The 24,928-nt window shown below is 25.2% G+C and overlaps 4 protein-coding genes across 5 annotated transcripts; all 4 read left to right on the top strand.

The window, feature by feature from the left end:
* The first annotated feature begins 4,470 nt into the window (after window positions 1–4,470).
* Window positions 4,471–8,403, top strand: LOC114940054 (iripin-1-like). The gene is made up of 4 exons (XM_029314533.2): window positions 4,471–4,777; window positions 5,467–5,702; window positions 6,418–6,772; window positions 7,424–8,403. The coding sequence occupies exons 1-4, from the start codon at window positions 4,720–4,722 to the stop codon at window positions 8,041–8,043; spliced, it is 1,269 nt and encodes a 422-aa protein (XP_029170366.1). The 5' UTR covers window positions 4,471–4,719; the 3' UTR covers window positions 8,044–8,403.
* Window positions 8,404–9,520: 1,117 nt separating this feature from the next.
* Window positions 9,521–12,737, top strand: LOC114940045 (serine protease inhibitor 88Ea-like). The gene is made up of 4 exons (XM_029314521.2): window positions 9,521–9,816; window positions 10,407–10,642; window positions 11,069–11,417; window positions 11,736–12,737. Exons 1-4 carry the CDS (start codon window positions 9,777–9,779, stop codon window positions 12,332–12,334), a joined length of 1,224 nt encoding a protein of 407 aa, XP_029170354.2. The 5' UTR covers window positions 9,521–9,776; the 3' UTR covers window positions 12,335–12,737.
* A 1,580-nt stretch (window positions 12,738–14,317) lies between these two features.
* Window positions 14,318–18,488, top strand: LOC114940046 (serine protease inhibitor 88Ea-like). 2 transcript variants are annotated; one of them, XM_029314523.2, is made up of 5 exons: window positions 14,559–14,602; window positions 14,795–14,939; window positions 15,491–15,726; window positions 16,197–16,545; window positions 17,454–18,488. In XM_029314523.2, the coding sequence occupies exons 3-5, from the start codon at window positions 15,508–15,510 to the stop codon at window positions 18,047–18,049; spliced, it is 1,164 nt and encodes a 387-aa protein (XP_029170356.1). In that variant the 5' UTR covers window positions 14,559–14,602; window positions 14,795–14,939; window positions 15,491–15,507; the 3' UTR covers window positions 18,050–18,488. The 2 variants fall into 2 exon arrangements, with proteins under 2 accessions (XP_029170355.1, XP_029170356.1); XM_029314522.2 differs by lacking the exon at window positions 14,795–14,939 and having other exon boundaries at window positions 14,318–14,602.
* Window positions 18,489–19,651: 1,163 nt separating this feature from the next.
* Window positions 19,652–23,857, top strand: LOC114940048 (leukocyte elastase inhibitor-like). Its single transcript, XM_029314526.2, has 4 exons — window positions 19,652–19,943; window positions 20,633–20,862; window positions 21,408–21,762; window positions 22,416–23,857. The coding sequence occupies exons 1-4, from the start codon at window positions 19,886–19,888 to the stop codon at window positions 22,964–22,966; spliced, it is 1,194 nt and encodes a 397-aa protein (XP_029170359.1). The 5' UTR covers window positions 19,652–19,885; the 3' UTR covers window positions 22,967–23,857.
* Window positions 23,858–24,928: the final 1,071 nt, after the last annotated feature.

Below are 24,928 nucleotides of genomic sequence, written 5' to 3'. Positions count from 1 at the left end.
TGTAAGAATGTTAATTTTCTATCAGAACTTAATAGAAAGAACATAGGCTGTGCTCTCATAGCCAAATTGGTTAATGATTGTATTTATTTTAATAAAAAGAAATATAAATGAACGTTTTTTTCTCAAATATGTGTGTCATTAATGCGATGTCATTAACTTCATTTTAATTATGTTATAAAATTGTATAGCGTTTTGTGCATTATAATATAATTTTTTTGTAAAATATTATTTAGATCCTTTTAAATTGTCCAACATTAACAGAATCGATGAATTTTTATTCTTTTACATTAGATGTACGCTATATATGTACTTGTATACATATATACATATATGTATGTCTATCTATTACTATATATTCTTATAATTGTATTACGCAAAGTGAGATGTAATATTATATAATTATAAATAAATTTTCAATTTTTGGCATTAAAATTAAATTATATGTTTTGTTCTGTTTAAGTATCCGTGAGTGAATTTGTTTGTATTTTTGTGAATATGTTATTGTTTTGATAGATTATCTTTAGTTTACGAGGAATCGAGGAAAAGCTCGGATTAAAATTTGAAAATTATATTACAAAATTTTAGGCGAAAAAGAAAGTATTTATACCTAAAAGAGAATAAATAATCTTACATTTGCCTCAAATATCATTGCAAATATTACATCATATAGCAACTCTAATTAGCAATACTTGAATGAAACTGCAATTGCTAAATAATATTGCGATTCAAACTGTTAAATAAAATTTGCAAATTTTGTGGCATACACTTTTGTTTTTGAATTTTTATTTCATAACAATAAAGAATGGAAAACGTAATGAGTGAGGAGAGAGCAAGAGAAATTGGTAAGTTTAAATATTATTCTATGAAATTATATATTTATCGAGTTGATTTATCAAGAAGTTAAGAATCTAAAGTATAAAGTATAATAAAAACGTTACTGCTTTTATTTATTATTTTATATATTGTTGAAGAAACTTAAGAATTGGTATTTCTATGTAATTTAATAACTATGGCTTGCTGTTACAACAAGTCTTGCAATTAGGTTGACTAACCATAATTTTTTTCTAAATCTGCCTCGATTATAATTTAGGGAATTGTAAAACGTTATATATATATATATATATTGCACAATAAATTGAAGTTTAAAATATGACTAACAATAAGTCAGCTTTCAGGAAAGAAGAAAAGATCATTAGAATTTTAGATATAATTACTGTAGAATGTAATTTCTTTATTATTTATCATTAAATATTTCTTTCAAGATTTATTAATAATAAAATTAATCGATTTTAAGTTTTGCATAGACTTTTTAAATGTAAGTAAAATTCGTTATTAAAGAAACGGTGTTCAAACCATAGTCATATTGTTAAACACATTTCATAAGTTATTTTCCTTTTTTTACTGCTTCAAGTGTTCTTATATAGTTATTGTTGATTCAGTTGTATGTTTATTTTAAATATGTTTATATTAAATATGAGTTATAATAGAATTTAGCTATGCGCGTTAAAAATAATTGTCGATTAATTTTTAATATATTACATGCTGTTGACTTTATTTTAGTTTTTTTCTTCTGAATTTGATCTTTTACTTACTTATCTATTATTCTTTTTCCTAGAAACTCAACTAAAGAAGGGGCGTTTCAATTTCGCGATCAAATGTCTCCATGAAGTTATGAAAGTCAGTCCGGATAAAAATTTTGTCTTTAGTCCGCCTTCCATATATGAGGGTCTTTTCCTAACAAGTATACTGATTAAAGGAGAAAGGGGAGAAATGGCAAATCGTCTCAAAAATATTCTTTTTTTAAACGGGATCAGCAAAGCAAATTTGATCGATTACTGCGATAGTAAAAAAGAGTCAACTGTAAACAATCCTATCGTATTTTTGCATTAAATAATACATTTCATTATGGAAAAAAGCCGAAATTTGCTGTTTATGTATAAAATAATATGTAAAAGCAATTATATAAACTCCTCTTATCTGAAAGATTAATAAAGTTAATTGCGTTGAGAAAAATAAATTTTTTTCCAAAGTTAAAATTTGAAGCTTCGTCACAATTAAATTTTTTTCTCAGCAATTAGTTTTAAATGAAAGACCCTTTAATCATCTTTTTTTCATATTGATTTCTTAAAATAAAGAAACTTTGTTTTGAAGAATATACAGGCATCTATGAAAACAATATTTGCGCCAATAATAATTTGAAGCAATTTTTGTAAATGATTAGTATTTGATGACTGGGAATATGATATAAAAATCTTATTTTTTTATTTGATATTTTTGGTTGCAGAAAAAATTGGTGGTTTATCCGGAACATTCATTGTGCTCTCATAACATTATGTATTGGATGAAATATGAAACAGATGATTCGGAAATAGATAGTGTACTACGTCGTTTTATTAACACACCAATCACTCGTTTAGATGCGAATAAAAATTCTGCATTGAAAGTAGATTACGTTAATGAATTAATAGGCAGAGCGATAAAAAAGGAATGCTTTCATTATCCCGTGGGATTATCCAAGAGTGAACAAGTTAATGATATTCTTTTAATTACCTACATCTGTTGCGAATTCCAGAATTTGAATCCTCAATATGTTATACCAATTATAAACTATTTATTCATTAGCTGTGAGTACGCCATATTTTCATGTTATTTAACTTACATAATATAAATTTTATTATAATATAACTTTTTATTATTCCTAAACAAAGCATATTGTGTTTTGTAAAGAAAACACTGCTTAAAATTAATTTTCAATAAACTTGTCACCGGGTACCCAATAAAAGTTTAAAATATATAATAAAATATATAATAAAAGTATATAATATTTAAAACATATATAACAAAAAGTGAAAAATATATAATAAAATATATATAATAAAAATATATAATATTTAACCAATATATAATAGTAAGTGAAAAATATATAATAACAGTTATAGTAAAAAATATATAATAAAAAAAAGATGTTTGATGCTTAACAGTGGCTATAAGAAATTTGTCGCGTTGGTATTTGTCAAAGACACTAATTGTAAGTTTCTACCCGGATATCCATACATTAATGAGAAAATAAACAAATTTGAATTAAAAAATTAAATATAAAAAAATAAATTATAAAATTAATAAAATATAATTAAATGTTTTTTTCAAAATTAAAAATATAATTTCGATTTTCACCGTTTGACAATTATTTTATTTTTAATTGCCCAACATTTGATCAAAATGTGGTTTTACGTAAAACATTTTTCAGACTGTAAACATTTCCATTAAGACTATTAAATATAATAAATTTTTAAAAATGCATGTTTTTCTAGTTTTATCTTTCTCAACAACTTATGTAATTTTTTATATTTTTAATACTGTTTTTTTTTTAAGACTACAATGAAAAATTGAGCATGCAAGTTGTATAAAAAATATGTATGTAAAATATTATATATAGAGTAGATGTTACTCGATTATAATTAATCTATTTTTCAATGTAATTCAATATTTTATAATTTTTCATCTTTCTAAGTTATTGATAAGGACATAAAGCATAATTTACATTAGTAAGCGTTGATATTATCAGGTAACAATATGTATATTTTATAAGTTCTGATAAATTATTTAAAATACGTTCTCAAAGGTACACATATGCACATACATATAAAGACATTTTTATATAAGTATATTTTTATGTAAGTATATATAAATATTTATACATCATAATTTAAGCACTTGTGTATGAGTGTTTGTATGTACGTATATGCATCTATGTATATTGTTTCTGTCATATATTTCATTAAATCAATTTATTCGTATTCTATGCTAAAACAGTTTATAAACGAAAAAATTGTTTATTTCGATATTTAACAATACTTATATGTATCATTGTGTCCATATTTTAATATTGCTTATAAAATTGTAAGAATTTTAATTATCCTATCAGAATTTAATATAAAGAATATAGGCTGTGCTCTCATAGCCATAGCTTTTTTATTAGACTTCTAAACTTATTTCTGCAAGCTCACTAATATTCCTTTATGCAATCTTTTGTAGGAACCTGTCTTATTTTGTACGTATAAATTGTGAAACTTTTATACAAGCAAATATTGTTATGACGTGACGCGAGAAGCCAGAAAAAAAAACTTGTATTTAAAAATTTTTGATCTAAATTTGCATCAAGTATAATTTAGCAAATTGTATAGCATTTTATATACATATACAGACAAGTTTAATTTTAAAGTGTGACTTTGCTATCATGGCAAGAAGTATAATTGAAAGAACGTTTTTATTAGTATAAATATTGCAGACTATAACTTAGTTAAACTATATAAGTATAAATAAATTTTGGAATTTTACATAATATTGAGTGATATGTTTTCTTGTCTTCTTTATGTGTATTTGTATATGAAATGTGTTCATGTTTATATATCATGATTTTGATAGAACGGACATCTTTAGTCTACGAAAAATCAAGTAAGAGAACGGTATCAGATTTGAATATAACATAAAAAATTTCAGTCGAAAAGGTATACAAAAGGACAAATTGATCTCACATTTGGTTTAATTATTATCGCAATATTATATATTGTATTATATCCTATAGCAACGCTAATTAGCAATACGAGTGAGACTGCAATAGTTAAGTAATATTTCGATCAAAGCTGTTAAATAAAACATTTGCAAACGTCGTAAGACACATTTTTGTATTTGCTTTTGCTATTTCGTAATTAAAGCAAGATGGGAAACCAGACGAGTTCATTACAAGAATACAAATTGCAAGAAGCATATAGAATTGGTATGTACATGGATTATAAAAATTATGCATATAATTATATATAGAGTTAATTTATCGAAGCAATAATACAAAATATAATATCTTGCTTTGAAAGTGTTTTTTTCATTTACTAGTATATTATTTTATACATTGTTGCATTTGTCTAAAGATTTATTTATTGATATAATTTAATGGCTATGATTTGACAAGTCTTGCAATTAGATTAACTAATGTAATTTTTTTCTAAATGTGCATCAACTATAATTTAACCAATCGTATAGCGTTTTATATATACGTACACAAGTTTAATTTTCAAGTATGACTTTGTCAGGTTTTAAGGCAGAATGTATATTTGGAAGAACGTTATAAACAGATATAAATATTGCAAAGTATAACTTGTTTATTGTTTCATATTTTGATGGTCTTAATATGTATATTAATGATTTCATTATTTTGATTTCAATATATATTAAATATAAGTTGTAATAAAATTTTGCTTTAAGTGTTCAAAATAAATGTCGAATAAATTTTGGTACATTATGCTTTTAATTTTTACATTTTTTTATTATATGTACTTTTAGTTGAAAGAATTTATAAGATGTATTTATAAATTTTAATTTTAATTTACTACAATTCAATTATCATAATTACTCTTAATATTCCTTTTTTTTATATTAATTTTTTAATTATTTATCTGTTCTATATGCTAGAAAATATAATGAAAGAGAAGCGTTTCCAGTTTGCGTTTAGATGTCTGGATGATATTATGAAGATCAATCCGAAGGAAAATATTGTCTTTAGTCCATCTTGCATATATAAAGCACTTTTAATAATATATATAATGGTTAAAGATGATATTGAGAAACGCCTACAAAATATTCTTCTATTAACGGAAATCAGCAAACAAGATTTGATAAATTACAGCGATTTTACCACAATATCCACGGTAAATATTCCTGACGCATTAGATGTTGTATTCTATAATGGGAAAGTCAAAATTTGCAGTTGTGTATAATGTAACATGTAAAAATTATTGTAGAAAACTCCGCCGATTTGAAAAACTAATAATAAGTAATATAATTTGTAACAGCTTTTTAGAAAATTTTAATCTACAAATAAAAAGGCAATAAGAGCTAAATAAGTTCTAAACTAGAATTATATTTGTGAAAAGATTTATAACATAAATTATTAAATATTATACAGAAGTAAATTCGATTCGATTGTTCGACGAATCGAATTTACTTCTGTATAATATTTAATAATTTATGTTATAAATCTTTTCACAAATATAATTCTAGTTTAGAACTTATTTAGCTCTTATTGCCTTTTTATTTGTAGATTAATAATAAGTAAATAATTAATAAAAAAGAAACATAATTTTTTGCAAAATTACAATTCAACTCTTTGTCACATCATAAATTTGTTAATGAGTTCTTTAATAATAGATTTATTTTAAATTCAGAAATTTTCTTTATTAAAATATCTATTATTTTCACATTTTTTATTTTGATTAATTGAAATAAAGTAACCTTGCAAATATGGTTACACTTAAATGTTTGCAAGAATAAAAATTCGAAAGAAGCAGTTTATAAATAATAGATCTATTGTTTAGAAAGAAATGAATATCTCATAAACATTAATTCCGATATTTTCGATTTCAGATTGCATCTGTGGATCATATCAACATTCCCCATTACAGTCAGGACGTTAGATGTTTTATTAAACCTAATATACGTTTACATCAGCAATCATTTCCTTTTATGTTTTCATCAGTCTCAAACTTAAATTTGTTCGAAAATTCTGAGTGTTTAATAAATTACATTAATAATAAAGTATTAAAGAAAGCGGTTAATGACTACTTTTGCGATACATCGAGCTTAACCGTAGTCAAACAAGATACTGAATTTGTTTTGATGACATCTATCACCGGCAGGTTTAAAAAATTTCAAGATTCAGCGGCTGCTGCAGTTGATTCTCCAGATGTAGAGAGTCTTATTGATGCACAAAAAATTAGCTGTGAGCACTATTTATATTTTACCTAACTTATACATAATTTAAATTTTTGATATAATTCTTTCAATTAATTTGAAACAAAATATAAATTTTTTGTCAGTTGGTGCGCAAATATTAAAAGAAAAAAAAAATTAATATATAAATTGAAGTGTTAAATATTATAGAAAATTTACTCTTTTTACAATAAATAAATTTGAAATAAAATTTTTGAAATTATTAAAAAGATATTATTAAAAAGTTTAATTTTTTTAATTATATTAATATATTATTTAATTATATAATTAAAAAGTTTAACTGGTTTTAGAATAAATAAAATTGCAATTGTTTTTTTTAAATATGAAAAAATTTCTTTTTAATTGTTTAATATTTTTCTTAAAGAATTTAACTATCTTGAGAATAAATAAAATTGCAATTGTATCTTTTTTTTTGAAAATGAGATAATGATATAATTTTGGTTTTCGCCACTTTGACAATTATTTTATTTTTAATTGTTCAATGTTTGATTAAAATGTGTTTACGTGTTAAAGATTCATATAAAATATTATGAATTTTGAATAATGAATGATGTTTTATACGGAGAGGACAAATGTATTTCAGTTTTATATACCTTATCTACGTTCTGTAGTTTTCTAATATTTATGATCCTTTTTTCAGACTTCTATGAGAATTTAAGCATGTACGTGAACGAGTACTTCTATGAGCATCGCAACATATCGCTATTTGTGCTCAGACCAGCTTCATTAATCTCAGGCAAATGTAGGATCAGCAATTATAAGAATTCCAGAAGCAACATTCGCGTCTTGGTCGAGCAACTGTTAACCAGCGACGGATTCAGCGAGTTGCACAAAGTACTAGATAGAAGTGCACCATTATTAGGAGAGGTCGAAACACTTCTCACCGAACACAATTTGTTGCCGAAATTCGAGGTGGAGAAAGATCTGACAATGCGTGAGCTGCTGCAAGGATTAGGAGCTGAACAATTGTTGATGCCCGACGCTATATTTATGGATCCTTCAACCGTTAAAGGAATCCTGCCCGTAGTGTGCTTCGGCAATGTCATGCACCGCTCTCAAGTCAAGGTCACGCAGAAGGACATCTCGGCGAGTGCGATAACCTTAATCCACAGCGGATTAGAGACCTCTTCGGGCATCGAAATAGACCAAAACGATTTCGGTCATCCCTTCATTTGGCTGATTTATGATAAGTTTCGTCGAGAAATTCTCTTTATTGGCGCTTTTAATAAGTTCACGAGTGCAGCTTCCTGTTCACGTTAAAGATCGGATACCATATTTAATTCAGAGGATACACGAAGAGAATATACAATTTGAAATGATTTTATATAACAGATCTGTAGTTAAGTATTGCAAAATGATATATGTAATTGACGAATCTGTCTTTACCACTCATGCGACTTAAACTTTTGATGATTTGAATTGACATGCATTGTATTTCGTGCGCAATATACAACTATATAAATAACTTCTGTTCAAATTTTAGAGGGGCTAACGAAATAATTGTTTCGTTATTTTAATTTATTGTGCGCCTTTGTTTTAATGGTAAAAATTGCGAAAATTAAAACAAAATGTAATGCGCGTTTGTATTAATTTTACAAATTTGCAAAAACTATGAAAAATAAAAGCCTGTATTCTCAACAGTTGTATAAAAATATATATATGTATATGCTTTAACAACTGTTGAGAAAAAAATATTTTTTCCAGACTCATCTTTTTCTTCATTCTGAAAAAATAATATATATATATATATATATAAAATATATATATATATATATATATATTATATATTATATATATTTGACATATTTTTTTAGGATGAAAAACAAAATGAGTCTGGAAGAAGCAACACAAATTTGTAAGTTCATAAATTATTGTATATTTTTTTTTAATATACATATATATATATAAAACGTACTATTCGATTAATTAATGCTATAATTTGAATTTTATCGTTTTATTATTTTTTACTTTTCCAATAAGTATATTAAAATAAAAATTGTATTTTAAGTACTTATCTACTGGTAAAGATATGAAACAAAACTTATATTAAAAAGTATTGATATTATTATTTGATTATGTGCATAACTTATAAATTTCGATAAACCAGTAAAAATAAATACTCATATATATACCTGCATGCACATACTTATAAATACATATTCATACGTATACATACATATACATATTATATATTGCTTACAAAATTGTTAGAATGTTAATTGTGGTATCAATATTTAAAAGAGAAAAAAGATAAACACATCTTTTTCTTTTAAATATGTGTAACAACGCGATGTACTTGACTCTATTTTAATTCTGTTATAATGTTGCCACAGCTCAATATGCATTATAATTCAATTTTTTTAGAAAATATTTTATTTATTTCATTTTTTTATTGTCCAATATTAACAACATCGATAAATGTTTAACTATTTTATATTTCACGTACCCTATATGCATATATGTGTGTGTATGTATTTGTGCGTTTGCTTATTAATTTATGTTTTTATAATATTATTACATGTGTAATGTATAATTGGTGTGTATAATTGTAAAAAAAATTTAATTATAAATAATTATTAATCATAAATATTAATAATAATAAAAATTGATATAATTATAACTAAATTTTGTATTCTTGATGTTAGTAAAATGATATGTTTTGGTATATTGTTATCTGTGTACGGGTGTGATTGTGTTGCTATATATATTAGGATTCTGTTCGAACATTTACCTTCAGTCTACGAAGAATCGAGCGAGAGACAGTTTTAGATATAAAATTATATTAAAGAATATCCGGCAAAATATATATTCCAAAAGAAGAAAATAATTTCATATTCGTCTTAATTCTCATTAAAGTTACATTACATAGCAGCTCTAATTATTATTAATACGCAAGCAAGACAGTAAGACCAAAGATGTCAAATTAAACATTTGTTAACTTGGTACGACACATTTTTTCCTCTACATTTTTGTTAGTTTGTAACTGAAACAGGATGAAAAACAAGATGAGTCCGGAAGAAGCAACACGAATTCGTAAGTTCATAAATTATTGTATAATAATTATATAATTATAGAGTTAATTTATAATTCGAAACGACAAAAAAATCTAAATTATGTCTTGTTGTAAATATATCTTTTTTTTTTACTTATTATTATGCATATATATTGTAGCGCTAGTCTAAAGAATTTATATTACTATATAATGTAATTAAGGCTAATGCATAGCAAGTGTTGAAAATAGATTAATTAACGTTAGTTAACGTAATTTTTTTCTAAATCTGCATCAACTATAATTAACTTAATCGTATATTGTTTTATATATATATATATATATATATATATATATATTTGTCAGATTTTTTTAAAAATATGATTTGGTATGCTTTCACTGTTGTAAATATATATAGAATATTTTTTAAAAATATGATTTGGTATGCTTTCACTGTTGTAAATATATATAGAATACATAATTGTACATTAATTATATATTTTTAATTGAGCGAGTTTATAAGATGTTTTGATAAATTTTAACTTTAATTTATTATAATTCAATTACTAACTATTCTTAATATTCCTTACTTCTGACTTAAATTCTCAATTTATTTATATATTTTAAACGCCAGATAATATAGTGAAAGAGCTGCGTTTCCAGTTTGCGTTTAAATGTCTGGGTGATATAATGAAGATTAATCCGAAGGAAAATATTGTCTTTAGTCCCCCTTGCATATATGAAGGACTTTTAATAATATATATAATGCTTAAAGGTAAAATTGAGAAGCGCTTAAAAAATATTCTTCTATTAACGGAGATCAGCAAAAAAGATTTGATGAATTACGGCGATCATATCAAATATTCAAAGGTAAATATTTCTGACCCATTTTTGAATTAGATGCAGTATTTTATAATATAATAGAAAAGTATCAAAATTTGCAGTTTGTATATAAAATAACGTATAAAAATAAATGTGTAAAAGAATCCGCCAATTTGAAAGACCAATCAGAATAAATGGTTGAATGTGTTAATTAAAGAGAAATATAATTTTTTGCAAAATTTTAATGGTAGATTTTTTGTTTAATTTTCTAAAATTTTTTACATTAAAGTATCTCTATTATTTTCACATTATTTCACTTTGATTAATTCAAATAAAGTAATAAGGCGAATGCTACATATACATATAATATGTGCAACAATAAAAATTCCAAAGAAGCAGTTTAAAAATAATAGATATATTGTTTAGGAAAAAATGAATATTTTATAAATATTAATTTGACATTTTCTATTCCAGAATGCATCTCATGATTATCCCGAGCATTACAGTTACGATGCTTGCTGTTTTATTACACCTAATATATGTTTACAAGATGCATTATATCATATTATGTACACATCAGCCACAAAATTAGATTCGTTCAGAAATTCTGAGCATTTAACAAATTACATTAATGATAAAGTATTAAAGAATGCGGTACATGATTACATGAGTGATCCCTCGAGCTTAGCCGTAATTAGACCAGATACCGAATTTACATTGATGACAGTCATCCGTGGCAGGTTTCAAAAATTTCGATATTTACCGGCTGCTGAAGCTGATACACGAACTGCAGCAAGTCGCATTGACGTACGAAGAATTAGCTGTGAGTATATCATATTTTCATGTCTCTTAACTTAAATAATATAAATTATGACAGAATTTTTTTCAATTACTTTGAAACAAAACATAAATTTTATCAATTGGTATTGATTTGCATTAAAAGGAAAAAGTGTATATATATTGCTTTGACAATTATTTTATTTTTAATAGTTTAATGTTCAATTCAAATAAGACTTTTCATTTATATAAAACATTATGGATTCGAAAAAATGCATAATGATTTATACGGAGAGGACAAGTGTATTTCTCGTCTTAATTGCTTTCTGTAAAGTTTACTAATATTTATAATGCTTTATTTTAGACTTCCATAAGAATTTGGGAATACACGTGAACGAACACTATTATCAGAGCCGTCAGATATCATTATTCGTGTTCAGACTTGCTTCATTAATCTCTGGCAAATGTAGGATCAGCAAGTATAAGGATTCCAGAACTAACATTTGCGTTTTGATCGAGCAATTGTTAACCAGCGAGGGATTCAGCGAATTGCACAAAGTGCTAGATAGAAGTAAACCATTATCAGAAGAGGTCAGAACACCTTTCACATTGTTGCCGTCCTTCGAAGTGGAGAAAAATCTGACAATCCGTGAGCTGCTGCTAGCATTAGACGCTAAACCATTGTTGGAACCGGACGCGATCGATTTGGATCCTTCCACCGTTGAGGGAGATCAACTTAGTGTGCGCATCGGCAATGTCATGCACCGTTCTCAAGTCAAGGTCACGCAGAAGGACATCTTGGTGAGTGCGACAACCTTGATCCACACCGGACCAGAATCCTCTCCGAGCATCGAAATAGAAAACGAAAATTGTAATCATCCCTTCGTTTGGCTGATTTACGACAAAGAACGTCGAGAAATTCTCTTTATTGGCGCTTTTAATAAGTTCGCGAGTACACATTAGAGATCGGATACAAATTTTATTCAGAGGATACGCGAATAGGATATACAATTTGATATGATTTTATATAACAGATCTGTAGTTAAGTATTGCAAAATGATAGGTAATTGTCGAAGCTTTCTTTACCACTTATGCGATTTAATCTTTTGGTAATTTAATTGACATGTATTGTATTTTCTGCGCAATATACAACTGTAAAAAACTTCTGTTCAAAATTTAAGGACTGATTAAATATTTGTTTCGTCATTTTAATTTATTGTAGACGTGTCTTAATTTTATAAATTTCGAAAATTTAAAAAATTTAATAAAGCGCTATGCGCCCGTATTAATTTTGCAAATTTCAAAAACTAAAAGCAAATGAAAGATTGTATTCTCTACAGTTGTAAAAAAAAAATATATATATATAGCGTACTATCAGATTAAATAATTTTATAATTTGGATTTTGTTGTTTTATATTTCTTTACTTTTCCTATATATTGACGTTTTTACATTTCCTATACAAGAACATAGAACACATCTTACATTAGAAAGCATTGACGTTATTATTTGATTATATCTATAACTTATAAATTTCGATAAAAACCAGTGAAAATATATACTTATATATATACCTGCAGACACATACTTATAAATTCATATGTATTCATACGTATACATTTATGCACTTGTGCATGTATGCATTTTTGTATAACATTTTCGTCATAACATTTATTAAGTGGTTATACCTACTTGTGAGGTCGAAAAGAACATGTATTTTTAGGAATTTTTCTTTTCAAACTGAAAGATTTTTTTAAATAAATGATTAATTATTCGAATGTATACATTGTGAAGATTTTATAGTATTTTTTTTATTACAAAATATAAAGAACAAAAAAGATATCAGCGATCTCCTCGAGAGCATTTTTTTGTTGGTTTTTTTGCAGTGACCACTGCAGCTCGTTTATCTGAAATAAACAATTCGAGCGAATTTAGTTAGTATATTAGTTTATCTAGTGCCCGATCCTGGCTTTTTTTTCGTTGCGTAGTTTTTTTACAGATAAAAATGAACGATTTTTTGGGTCAAAAATCGATACTTTAACTTTAAACAACCGCCATTTTGTCCCAAATTAATTTTTCGCGATAATGAACAATCGGGCACTAGATAAACTAATATACTAACCAAATTTGCTCCAATTTTTCATTTTAGATGAACAAGCTCAAAGCTACAGTGGTCATCGCAAAAAATTTACAAAGTGCTTTCGTAAAAATCGCTGATATTTTTTCTTATTTTGTAATAAAAAATATTATAGAATCTTCAAAATGTATACATTTAAATGATTAATCATATATTTTAAAAAAATTTTTCAGTTTAAAATAAAAATCCCTAAAAAGACATATTTTTTTCGACCTCATAGATAGATATAATTCCTTAAATTATTTTATTTTTATTCTATGGTAGGATATCATTTAGAAACGAAGAAATTGTACATATTCAAAATTTAACGATATATATTAATGTGCATATATTTATATATTGCTTATAAAATTGTAAGAATGTTAATTGTAGTATCAAAATTTAAAAGAGAAAAGAGAGATTCATCAAATATATGTAACAATGCGATGTTCTTGACTTTATATTAAATCTGTTATAATGTTGCTACAGTTTAATATAAATTATAATTATTTTTTCTTCTGCAAAAATATTTTATTAACTTTTTATTGTCCAACATGAACAGAATCGATGAATGTTTGACTTTTTAAAATTTTACGTACACTACGTACGTATATGTGTGTGGGTGAGTATAATTACATAAATGTAAAAAATTAAAAAATTTTAATTGTAAATAATTATTAACTATAAATATTTATAATCATAAAAATTGATATAACTAAATTTCGAATTTTTGACGTTAGTAAAATATGTTTGGTATATTGTTATCTCTGTGTGAGTGTGTTCGTGTATATATTATGATACTGCTCGAACAGTTACCTTCAGTCTATGAAGAATGGAGTGAGAGACAGTTTCAGATTAAAAATTATATATAAAAGTATATCGGGCAACAAGATATACCAAAAGGACAAATTAATTTTACATTTGGTTTAATTATAATTATCATACAAGTTAGATTCCATAACAAAGCTGTGAGACTGCAATTGCAAAATAATATTTCCATTAAAATTTGTTAAACTAAACATTTGCGGACTTCGTACACTTTTCTCTCTTCCTTTGCTTTTTTGTAACTAAAACAGAATGAAGAAAAAGATGATTCCGGAAGAAGCAACAAGAATTCGTAAGTTCATAAATTATTGTATAATTATATAATTATAGGGTTAATTTATCGAAACAATAATCTAAAATATATCTTGTTATGAATATATCTTTTTTTTCACTTATTATTATGCATATACATAAATTGTAGCATTTGTTGCATTTGCCTAAAGAATTTATATTTTTATATAATTTAATGTCTATTTCTTGACAGGTAATTAAAAAAGATTTAATTAACATAATCTTTTCTAAATCTGCATCAACTATAACTTAGATATATATATATATGTAAGATTAATTTTGGCGTATGACTTCGTCTGTTTTCACGGTAGAAAATATATTTAAGAGAACGTTATAACGTAAGATATATAAACATTACAAAATGTAACATTTATTTTGTTTGACATTAAATATTACTTTCTAGTCTTATTACAATATTCCATTGATTTTAAATTTTTTATATATTATATATTAAAAAATTTTAAATTAAAAGGAAATATCGTCTTTTAAATTCGATATGTATACTGAACCATGTTTAAACATAGTCATGGTAAAAATGATGTTTTAAAGAAGTCATATTATTAAACAATGATAACAATATATTAGTTATTATCCGTTTTTATATTGTTTTCAATGTCTCAATGTCTATTATTGATTCTATCATTTTGATTTTAATATTAAATATGAATTGTGATATTTATTTGTATGTGTTTAAAAAGCATCTGTCGAATAAATTTCGATACATTATGCTTCTGATTTCGACATATATTTAATTGTATTAATTGAGGGAGTTTACAAAATGTGTTTATAAATTTTAACTTTAATTTATTACAATTCAATTACTAACTGTTTTTAATATTTCCTTCTTTTAATTCTATTTTTTAATTTATTTATCTGTTCTATACGCTAGAAAATATATTGAAGGAGATGCGTTTCCAGTTTGCGTTTAAATGTCTGGATGTTATAATGAAGATCAATCCAAAGGAAAATATTGTCTTTAGTCCGCCTTGCATATATAAAGGACTTTTAATAATATATTTAATGGTTAAAGGTGATATTGAGAAGCGCCTAAAAAATATTCTTCTCCTAACGGAGATCAGCAAACAAGATTTGATGAATTACGGTGATCATATCAAATATTCGAAGGTAAATATTTTTGACCCATTTTTGAATTAGATGCAGTATTTTATAATATAATAGAAAAGTGTCAACATTTGCAGTTTGTATATAAAATAACATATAAAAATAAATTCGTAAAAAGAACCGCCAATTTGAAAGACCAATAAATAGTTAATTGTGTTAATTAAAGAGAAATATATTTTTTTAATTATAATTCAACTCTTTGTCGCATCTTAAATTTGTTAATGAGCAGTTTTTTAATGGTAGATTTTTTGTTTAATTCTAAAATTTTTTTACATTAAAGTATCTTTATTATTCTCACATATTATTTCACTTTGATTAATTGAAATAAAGTAAGCTAACGAATATAGCTACATATAAATATAATGTTTGCAACAATAAAAATTTGAAAGATAGCAGTTTATAAATATAATATATCTATTTTCAAGGAAGAAATAAATATCTTATAAATATTAATTTAACATTTTCTATTCCAGAATGCATCTCAGGATTATCCCGAACATTACAGTTACGATGTTAGATGTCTTATTCAATTTGATTTAGATTTATATTATGCATTATATCATTTTATATACACATCAGTCATAAAATTTGATTTGTCCACGTATCATGAATGGGAAACAAATCACATTAATGATAAAGTATTAAAGAATGCGGTACATAATTACATGAGTGATCCCTCGAGCTTAGCCGTAATTAGACCAGATACCGAATTTACATTGATGACAGTCATCCGTGGCAGATTTCAAAAATTTCGATATTTACCGGCTGCTGAAGCTGATACACGAACTGTAGCAAGTCGCATTGACGCACGAAGAATTAGCTGTGAGCATATCATATTTTCATGTCTCTTAACTTAAATAATATAAATTATGACAGAATTTTTTCAATTACTTTGAAACAAAACATAAATTTTATCAATTGGTGTTGATTTGCATTAAAAGGAAAAAGTGTATATCTATATATATATATATATATATGTATGTATTGAAGAGTTAAATTCTCTTTAGTAAAAATAGAATTAAGATTAAATGTTTTTTGAAATTATTAAAAAAAAATTTTGGTTTTCATCGCTTTGACATTATTTTATTTTTAATAGTTTAATGTTCGATTCAAATAAGTTTGCGTGTCAAAGACTTTTCATTTATATGAAACATGGATTTGAAAAAATGCAATGAAAAAATTTTTTATCAGTTGGTCCTCTTGTATTAAAAGGAAAATATGTGTGTATATATATATATATATATATATATATATATATATATGCACGCAAACACATTTTGATGAAATATTGAGCAATTAAAAATAAAATAATTATCAAAGTGGCGAAAACCAAAATTATATCATTATCTTATTTTCAAAAAAAAGATACAATTGCAATATTATTTATTCTGAAGATAGTTAAACTCTTCAAGAGAAATATTGAACAATGAAAAATGAATTTTTTTATATATAAAAAAAAAACAATTGCCATTTTATTTATTCTAAAACCAGTTAAACTCATCTTCAAGATTTTAACTGTCTTTAGATTAAATAAAATTGCAATTGTATTTTTTTTTTTTTTTTAAATGTGAAAAAGATAATTTTGATTTTCGCCACTTTGACATTTAGTTTATTTTTAATTGTTCAATATTTCCTTAAAATGTGTTTACGTGTTAAAAATTTTTCATTCATATAAAATATGATGGATTTAATTTCTGTAGTTTACTAATATTTATAATGCTTTATTTTAGACTTCCATAAGAATTTGGGAATACACGTGAACGAACACTATTATCAGAGCCGTGAGATATCACTGTTCGTGTTCAGACCTGCTTCATTAATCTCAGGCAAATGTAGGATCAGCAAGTATAAGGATTCCAGAACTAACATTTGCGTTTTGATCAAGAAATTCTTAACCAAGGAATTCAGCGAATTGCACAAAGTGCTAGATAGAAGTGAACCGTTATCAGAAGAGGTCGAAACACCTTTCACATTGTTGCCGTCCTTCGAAGTGGAGAAAAATCTGACAATCCGTGAGTTGCTGCTAGCATTAGGCGCTAAACAATTGTTGGAGTCGGACGCGATCGATTTGGATCCTTCCACCGTTGAGGGAGATCAACTCAGTGTGCGCATCGGCAATGTCATGCACCGTTCTCAAGTCAAGGTCACGCAGAAGGACATCTCGGCGAGTGCGGCAACCTTGATTCACCACGGACCGGGATCTTCTCCGAGCACCGAAATAGAAAACGAAAATTGTAATCATCCCTTCGTTTGGCTGATTTATGACAAAGAGCGTCGAGAAATTCTCTTTATTGGCGCTTTTAATAAGTTTGCGAGTACATATTAGATATCGGATACAAATTTCATTCGGAGGATACACGAATAGAATATACAATTTGAAACGATTTTATTTAACAGATCTACGTAGTTACGCATTGCAAAATGATAGGAAATTGTTGAAGCGCTTTTTACCACTTATGCGATTTAACCTCTTGGTGATTTAATTGACATGTATTTTATTTTGTGCGCTAAATACAACTAAAACAACTTTTGTTCAAAGTTTAGGAGGCTAACGAAGTAATCGTATCGTCATTTTAATTTATTGTAAACTTGTCTTAATTTTGTAAATTTCAAAAACTAATAAAAATTTTATGTGCGTTGTGCGTCTGTATTTGTTTTGCAAACTTTAAGAACTAAACTAAACAAATGAAAACTCGTATTCTCTACAGTTGTAAAAAAGTATTTAGAGTGCTATCAGAGAGGATTAAATTATTGTATAATTTGAATTTTACTGTTTAACATTTTTTTATTTTTCCCATATATAAATAAGGACATAAAACATAACATACATTAGAAAGCATTAACATTTTATTTGATTATAACTTATTAATTTCGATAGACCAGTGAAAATTCAGTTTTTTTTAAAATAATTACAATATGTATCTTTTTGATCAAATTATGACTCAAATGTTGTTTATTTGTAATAAATAAAAAATTCCTTTTATTTTTCCTTATTAAATCGTGTACCAGAAATAGATCTCTTTCAGTTTTATTTAGTGCAGTTAAATTTTTTTTAAGAAAATATATTTTAAAAAACAAATCCGGTAAAAAATAGAAAGATATAAAACATCCGATCTGATAAATGACCAAATAAGACTCTTGCTTTTATAACCATGTAGATTTTTACATGATAACTTGTGTTTCATTTTCGTATGTTATCATACCGCAAATGCGGCAAATATCGTCAATTTTAAGTGGTCTTTCGAAATAATAAGATCTATCAAAAGCGGTACACTTTTGGCGAGTAATTCAATGGGATTCAACAAAAGGTAAATCAAATATAATATTAAAATATTTTCTTTCCAATTTTAAATATTTAAAATACGTATAGAAGATAAATTAAGATTGCAGCATCTTATTTTAATAAAATACAAAAATTATATTATCGAATTGTTTGCAGCTTTATAAATATATAAAAAGGAAATTTAATTTTAAAATATAATAATGTGTAGGGATACGCGTGAAGGAAAGTATTGCGGAATAAAATTTGTTCATTTTGTTACAAGTTAAATATTTCTTTTAAATTTTATCAATTATAATCCATCAAACTCGAATTTGAAATCTTTTGTCTATTTAATAATTTATATTTATAATGTAGTAGTAATATAATTTATAGTAATATAATTAACAATATAATTTATATATAAATATATATTAATATATAATAATATATTTTTAATATGTATAAAATAAAAAATATTTATAATTTTTATAATTTAATTTCATAAATAATTTGTGAATTTTTTGACACTAAAAATCAAATAGTATGTTTCTTATATATGTGATGCTTTGTGTGTGTGTATTCGTGCGTGTTTATTTCTACATGTATTGATTCTGACAGTAATGTTTTCCTTCGTTGAGGACAAAATGTAAAGCCAGAGAACGGCTTCAGATTTGCAAGTTCTTCAGTACAATCACAGACCAAGGTATCGAGCGGACGAAATTATTTGGCACTAAATACAATTTTTCGCGAAGAAACTCACACTCAAAATAACTAATAATACGTGAGAAGAAGAGTTGCAAAATAATATTGTGAGAATCTAATAAATAAAAGAATTGTGTTTCGCGTTTATCTGTTATAACTTTTTACACAATTTTGTTATAACATTTATTTTTAAACAATATGAGCGAGAATTTGGAGCAAATAGAATGCGCTAAGGACGATAAAGAAGAAAAAAGAAGTAAGTTTAACATTTTTGTATACAATTATGTTTAATAGCAGTCTATTTTTTAAATTGATAATTATCTAAAATATACGTTAAGATGCTAATATATATTTGTGTTAATATGTCAAATATTGTTTTCAAGTAAATTTACATTCGGATAAAATTCAGTGAACATCACTTCGTGTAAAATCTGTATTAAGCATATATTAAAAAAAATGTATCTATAGTTTTAAATATACACAAAATAAGTTTGAGATATAACTTCGTCAGCATCCACAGTAAAAAGTATATTTGAGTTGAGAAAAAATGAGATAAATAAAATTATGTTACAGAATACAATTTTTTTGTTGTTAAAAATTAAATATTACTTTCAAGTTTCATCAATAATAATCAATCTACTTCGAATTTAAACGTAAGAATAAATCTGCGATTCTTTTTTACCTTTTTCTTTTTATTGTTATTTCATGTTGATTTTATTGCATTACCAGTGTGAAATTAAATGTAAGTGTAATTTTATCTCTACGTATGCAAGATAATTGAAAGATTTATTTCAATATATTGTTTTTGCATTTAATGTATTTTTCATTTACATATATTGCAAATTGTTATAATTCATGATATAAGTTTAGTTAATAGTTGCATTATAATGAAATTATTTTCTCATTGTAATATTTTTTCTTCTAATTAATTGAATTTTTTTTAAGTGTGTTTCATAGATGATAAAATAAAGGAAAGGCGCTTCGAGTTTGCGATACAATGTCTGCGTAAAGTTATAAAGATCGAGAAAAATATTGTCTTATGTCCAAATAGCCTGTATGACGGACTCTGTGCAATGCTCGATTGTAACATTAATAACCTAAAAGAACTCCTTAAACTAAAAAATTTATCGGGTGATACGTTAAAAAAATATATGCACAATAAAAGAAAAAAGGAGGTAAATAATCCTTATGTATTTTTTGTAAAAAAAAAAAATAATAATAATAATAATAATGCATACAATAATAAAAAAAGATTAAAAATTTACATCCTAGACTATTTTCAATTATACGTAAAAACAATTTTATCAAACGCAAAATTTGCAACTCTAAAAAAGTGATTTATTCAACAATGATAGCGATGACATGAAATACAGATATAATTTTAAGAGAAATAAAAGTTCTTGAAATTCTTTAAAATGTTAAATCTGCCATCGATTAATTCAAATAAAGAGTTGCTTTTTAATAAAATTCAGAGACATTTATTGAAACATTTCGATACATATGACTATTTGTTTATTTAGATCAATTTAAATGAAGTAATTAACTATTATAGAGTATAATACGTACACACATAAGATATGCATATAAGAATAAAACCTAGGTTTTATTAAATTAAATTGTTTCATTAAAGCTTTAATAAAACAATTTTGAGAAGACAAATATTTATTATTTAAAAAAAAAAAAAAAATTCTAACTTATATCTTTTTCTTGACATTCTTAGTTAGATAAATGTGAAAACGCGTCTGACGCTTATTATATTGCTGACTCTCTATGTTGGATTGAAAATAATTCAAAATATTCACATCTTAAGATTAATCATTGTTTCGACAAGTTTGAACAAATACATTTTACCGAGTCTCCGCAAGTGCAAATAAGGGAAATTAATGCAATTATGAAGGAATATATATCAGGGATCATTTCTAATCCCGTGGAACTGAACGAAAATACCACGAAGATAGAACTTATATTGACAAATACTTTCCGTTTAGATGAAAGAAAGTTCGAAGCAATGCCAATAGCCAGTTCATCTGGCAAATCAGCAAAAAGGATTTTTTTAGAACGAAAGTGCAGAAGCTGTAAGCATGCCAAACTTTTTATTTTAACTCTTTTATTTACCATAATATTTTTAATATTTATTTTTTTTAATTTATTATAAACAAATTATATTTTGTAAATATATTTTATTTGGTAATAAGCACGCGGCTTTAATCATTTTATAAAATAACGCGAAAATAAATAAAAAGGTCTTAATAAGGTCTTTTCAAGTATTAAGAAAATGTTGAATTTTTGTCTATTTAAAATAAAATATAAATATATCTTTGTACTTGAAAAGCCTAAAAGACAACAGAAAAAATTATTTTATGGGCAGCAATTGTAAAGAAATTGTCACAGTAGAATGTATGTAAAATGTGCATTTATCGATAAAAAAAAAATTAAAATATTATATGCATTGAGATGAATGATTTAATTTGAATAAATGATACATTTTTAAATAATGAAAGTAATTGCTAAATGTTTGGAATGTTTAAATGCACTAATTTTGTAACTTTTTTATTTTCTATATACTAAATTAAAATCTGTGTTTACGCGAATAATTTTATATTCTTGAAAATGTGAACTGTTCTGTGCAATTTTTAAAAATTTCATTCTCAATAACCAAATGTATTTCCGATTACATTGATTCATCTATATCTTCTACTGTTCCTTATATTATAAATACCTTTTTTAGCCTTCTCGCCCGAATTTAAAATGCATGTGAGCGAGTTTCCCCACGAGAAAAGTGACACATCGCTATATATATTGTTACCGGCTTCGTTTATTTCAAAGCAATGGAAGATCAAAGAAAATATCAGACACGATGACCTACGCCGTTTGACCGATCATTTTTCGGACTATGAGAATATCATGAAATTGCGGGAGCTGCTCAAGACGATATCGAAGAAAGAAGATGATACAGATCTCCTGACATGCCCGGTCTTCGAGTTGGAAATAAGTCTGAAAATCCATGACCTGCTTAAGGCCTTCGAAAAATCATCCGGCAGTTCGAGAAATAGGAGCAAGGAACACATAATCCAAGGTGTGCACCGTGCTTGTGTCAAAGTTTCGGAAGAGAACACCAAAGCTGGTGGAATTAACGTGATCTGTAAAGAACGAGCGTTCTTACCGAGTCCCAGAAAAGTCTATGTGGATTGCGATTATCCGTTCATCTGGTTCATCTATGAAAAAGAAATTCAAGAAATTCTCTTTATAGGTGTTTGTGAAAAATCCGACAAGTTCTAAGTTGGACGGTCGTATATAAATTAATTGGTCCATCATGAGAAATTGCGATGGCAAAAGTGTATTGGAAAATGACGTAATTATGAAAGCGATTTACATTTTTTCTCTTTCTCGAGTCAACTTTTTATTACGAGAATTCATTATATGTTATTCTCGATTTATTTTATTAGGGTTTTCTATTAATCGTAGCTTAATTAATGAAATAAATCACTCTCTTCGTCATTCAAATTTAATATTTGCTTGTTATTAAAATTATAGATTTTCGAAACTCGAGAATGAGAGAAAGGTTCGTAGTCTGCAAAGATCTTTTTGAAAATTTCTGCGATGCTCGTAAATTTATTTTTGTATTGGAATACAATTTTATTTTTATACTTTATAAATTTATTTATAATTTTATTGCTATATTTCTTACTTTTTTTATTGATTCAGAACAAGATTGTAAAACATAGTGTTTAGTAAAAAAAACTCTGATATTATTGTCTGTTGCCACACAATAATTATTTGATAAAGAAGTGAATTAATATGTACTGCGTATATATGTAGGGTGTTTTATAATATATACACAATATTTTATGTGCGCATTTTGAAATGGAATCAGAAATCCTAATGTAAAAATATTCAAATATATCTACGTAATTATTTATAATACTTTTTAAATGCCATTATTTTATTTTTTAATTGGAAAATATATTTAGAGCAGAAACAAACTTCATAATTGCTTTCATAATTGAATATTGTATAAATGCGCATATTATACATATGTATTTAAATAGTGTCAACAAAATTGATAATAGTATTAATTGTGTAAGTGATATAAAAAATATAATAGAAAATATACTCTCTTCTCCTCTTAAATATGTGATTAGCATTATTAATAAAAATTTTGAGCTGGAATTACAGCATTACTTCGCACACTTCTTTAATTTAATTTTTAAAAATTGTTAAAAAAATAACACGAGTTTTTCAAGATTATATGATGTGAGATATTTTATAAGTTTCAATTTCAAAATATAGATAAATAATAATTATATAAAAGCTTATACTTTTTATACAAAAATTATATTAAATTTTATATTTGAATTCAAGTATACTTTTTTCGTATTAATTAAATTTAGATGTTATCTAATGGTTGCGATTCAACTTTTTATCAATTTCAATTTGCATGCATTATATTATGTTCTATATATTATATATTCTATTAGAAATTTCTATAATCATATAGTTTCATTGAATGAGTCAATCTCTTCGTTCTTTATAATCATAACAAAAATTGCCCCTTTTGTTACAAATTATAATTAAGTTCATTAAATGTAACTTTATTTAATAAAATAATTAATTATTGATTTTCCTTTTTTATATATATTTATCAAATAAATATTAAAATAATTATATAATATTATATAATATATAATATCAGCCTATGTGTCCTTTTTTCATCCAACGCCGCAATTTTAATTTCTTGCTTTTTTAATTGACTTAGGACAAGATTTGAAAATATAATTTTTATTAAGAAATATTGATATTATCATATATTGCCATAGATAATAATTTTCGATAAAGAAGTGAATTAATATACACTGCATATGTATATTATGTAAAGTGTTTTACAACCTCTATACAATATTTTATATGCGCGATCTGAAAGTGAAAAAGAATGATTATAATTAATCATAAATACAACTCTTTATTTGTAGTTTTTTAAATTTTTTGTGTGCATAATTTTTTCTTTTATTTAGTGTTACAGCGTTAATATATTTGTATGACGGACTTTAAATATATTACAGTTACAATAATTTTCTTTAGCTGCAAAATTTGATGTAAATGAAAATAAAAATTTTACCTTTTATTTCACATGTAAAACTTTCTTTTCATATATTTTCTTTAAAATATTTGAAAAAATAACAAGAGCTTATATTTTATTTGCATGCGTATTTGTTAATAACTATAAATTATTTTTCAATCTAA

The sequence above is a fragment of the Nylanderia fulva genome, unplaced genomic scaffold (assembly GCF_048542155.1).
Source record: "Nylanderia fulva isolate GAGA-0341 unplaced genomic scaffold, ASM4854215v1 Scaffold96, whole genome shotgun sequence".
NCBI classification, from domain to species: domain Eukaryota; kingdom Metazoa; phylum Arthropoda; class Insecta; order Hymenoptera; family Formicidae; genus Nylanderia; species Nylanderia fulva.
The sequence above is the reverse complement of the archived record's forward strand: the minus strand, read 5'-3'. Positions and strand labels throughout refer to the sequence as shown.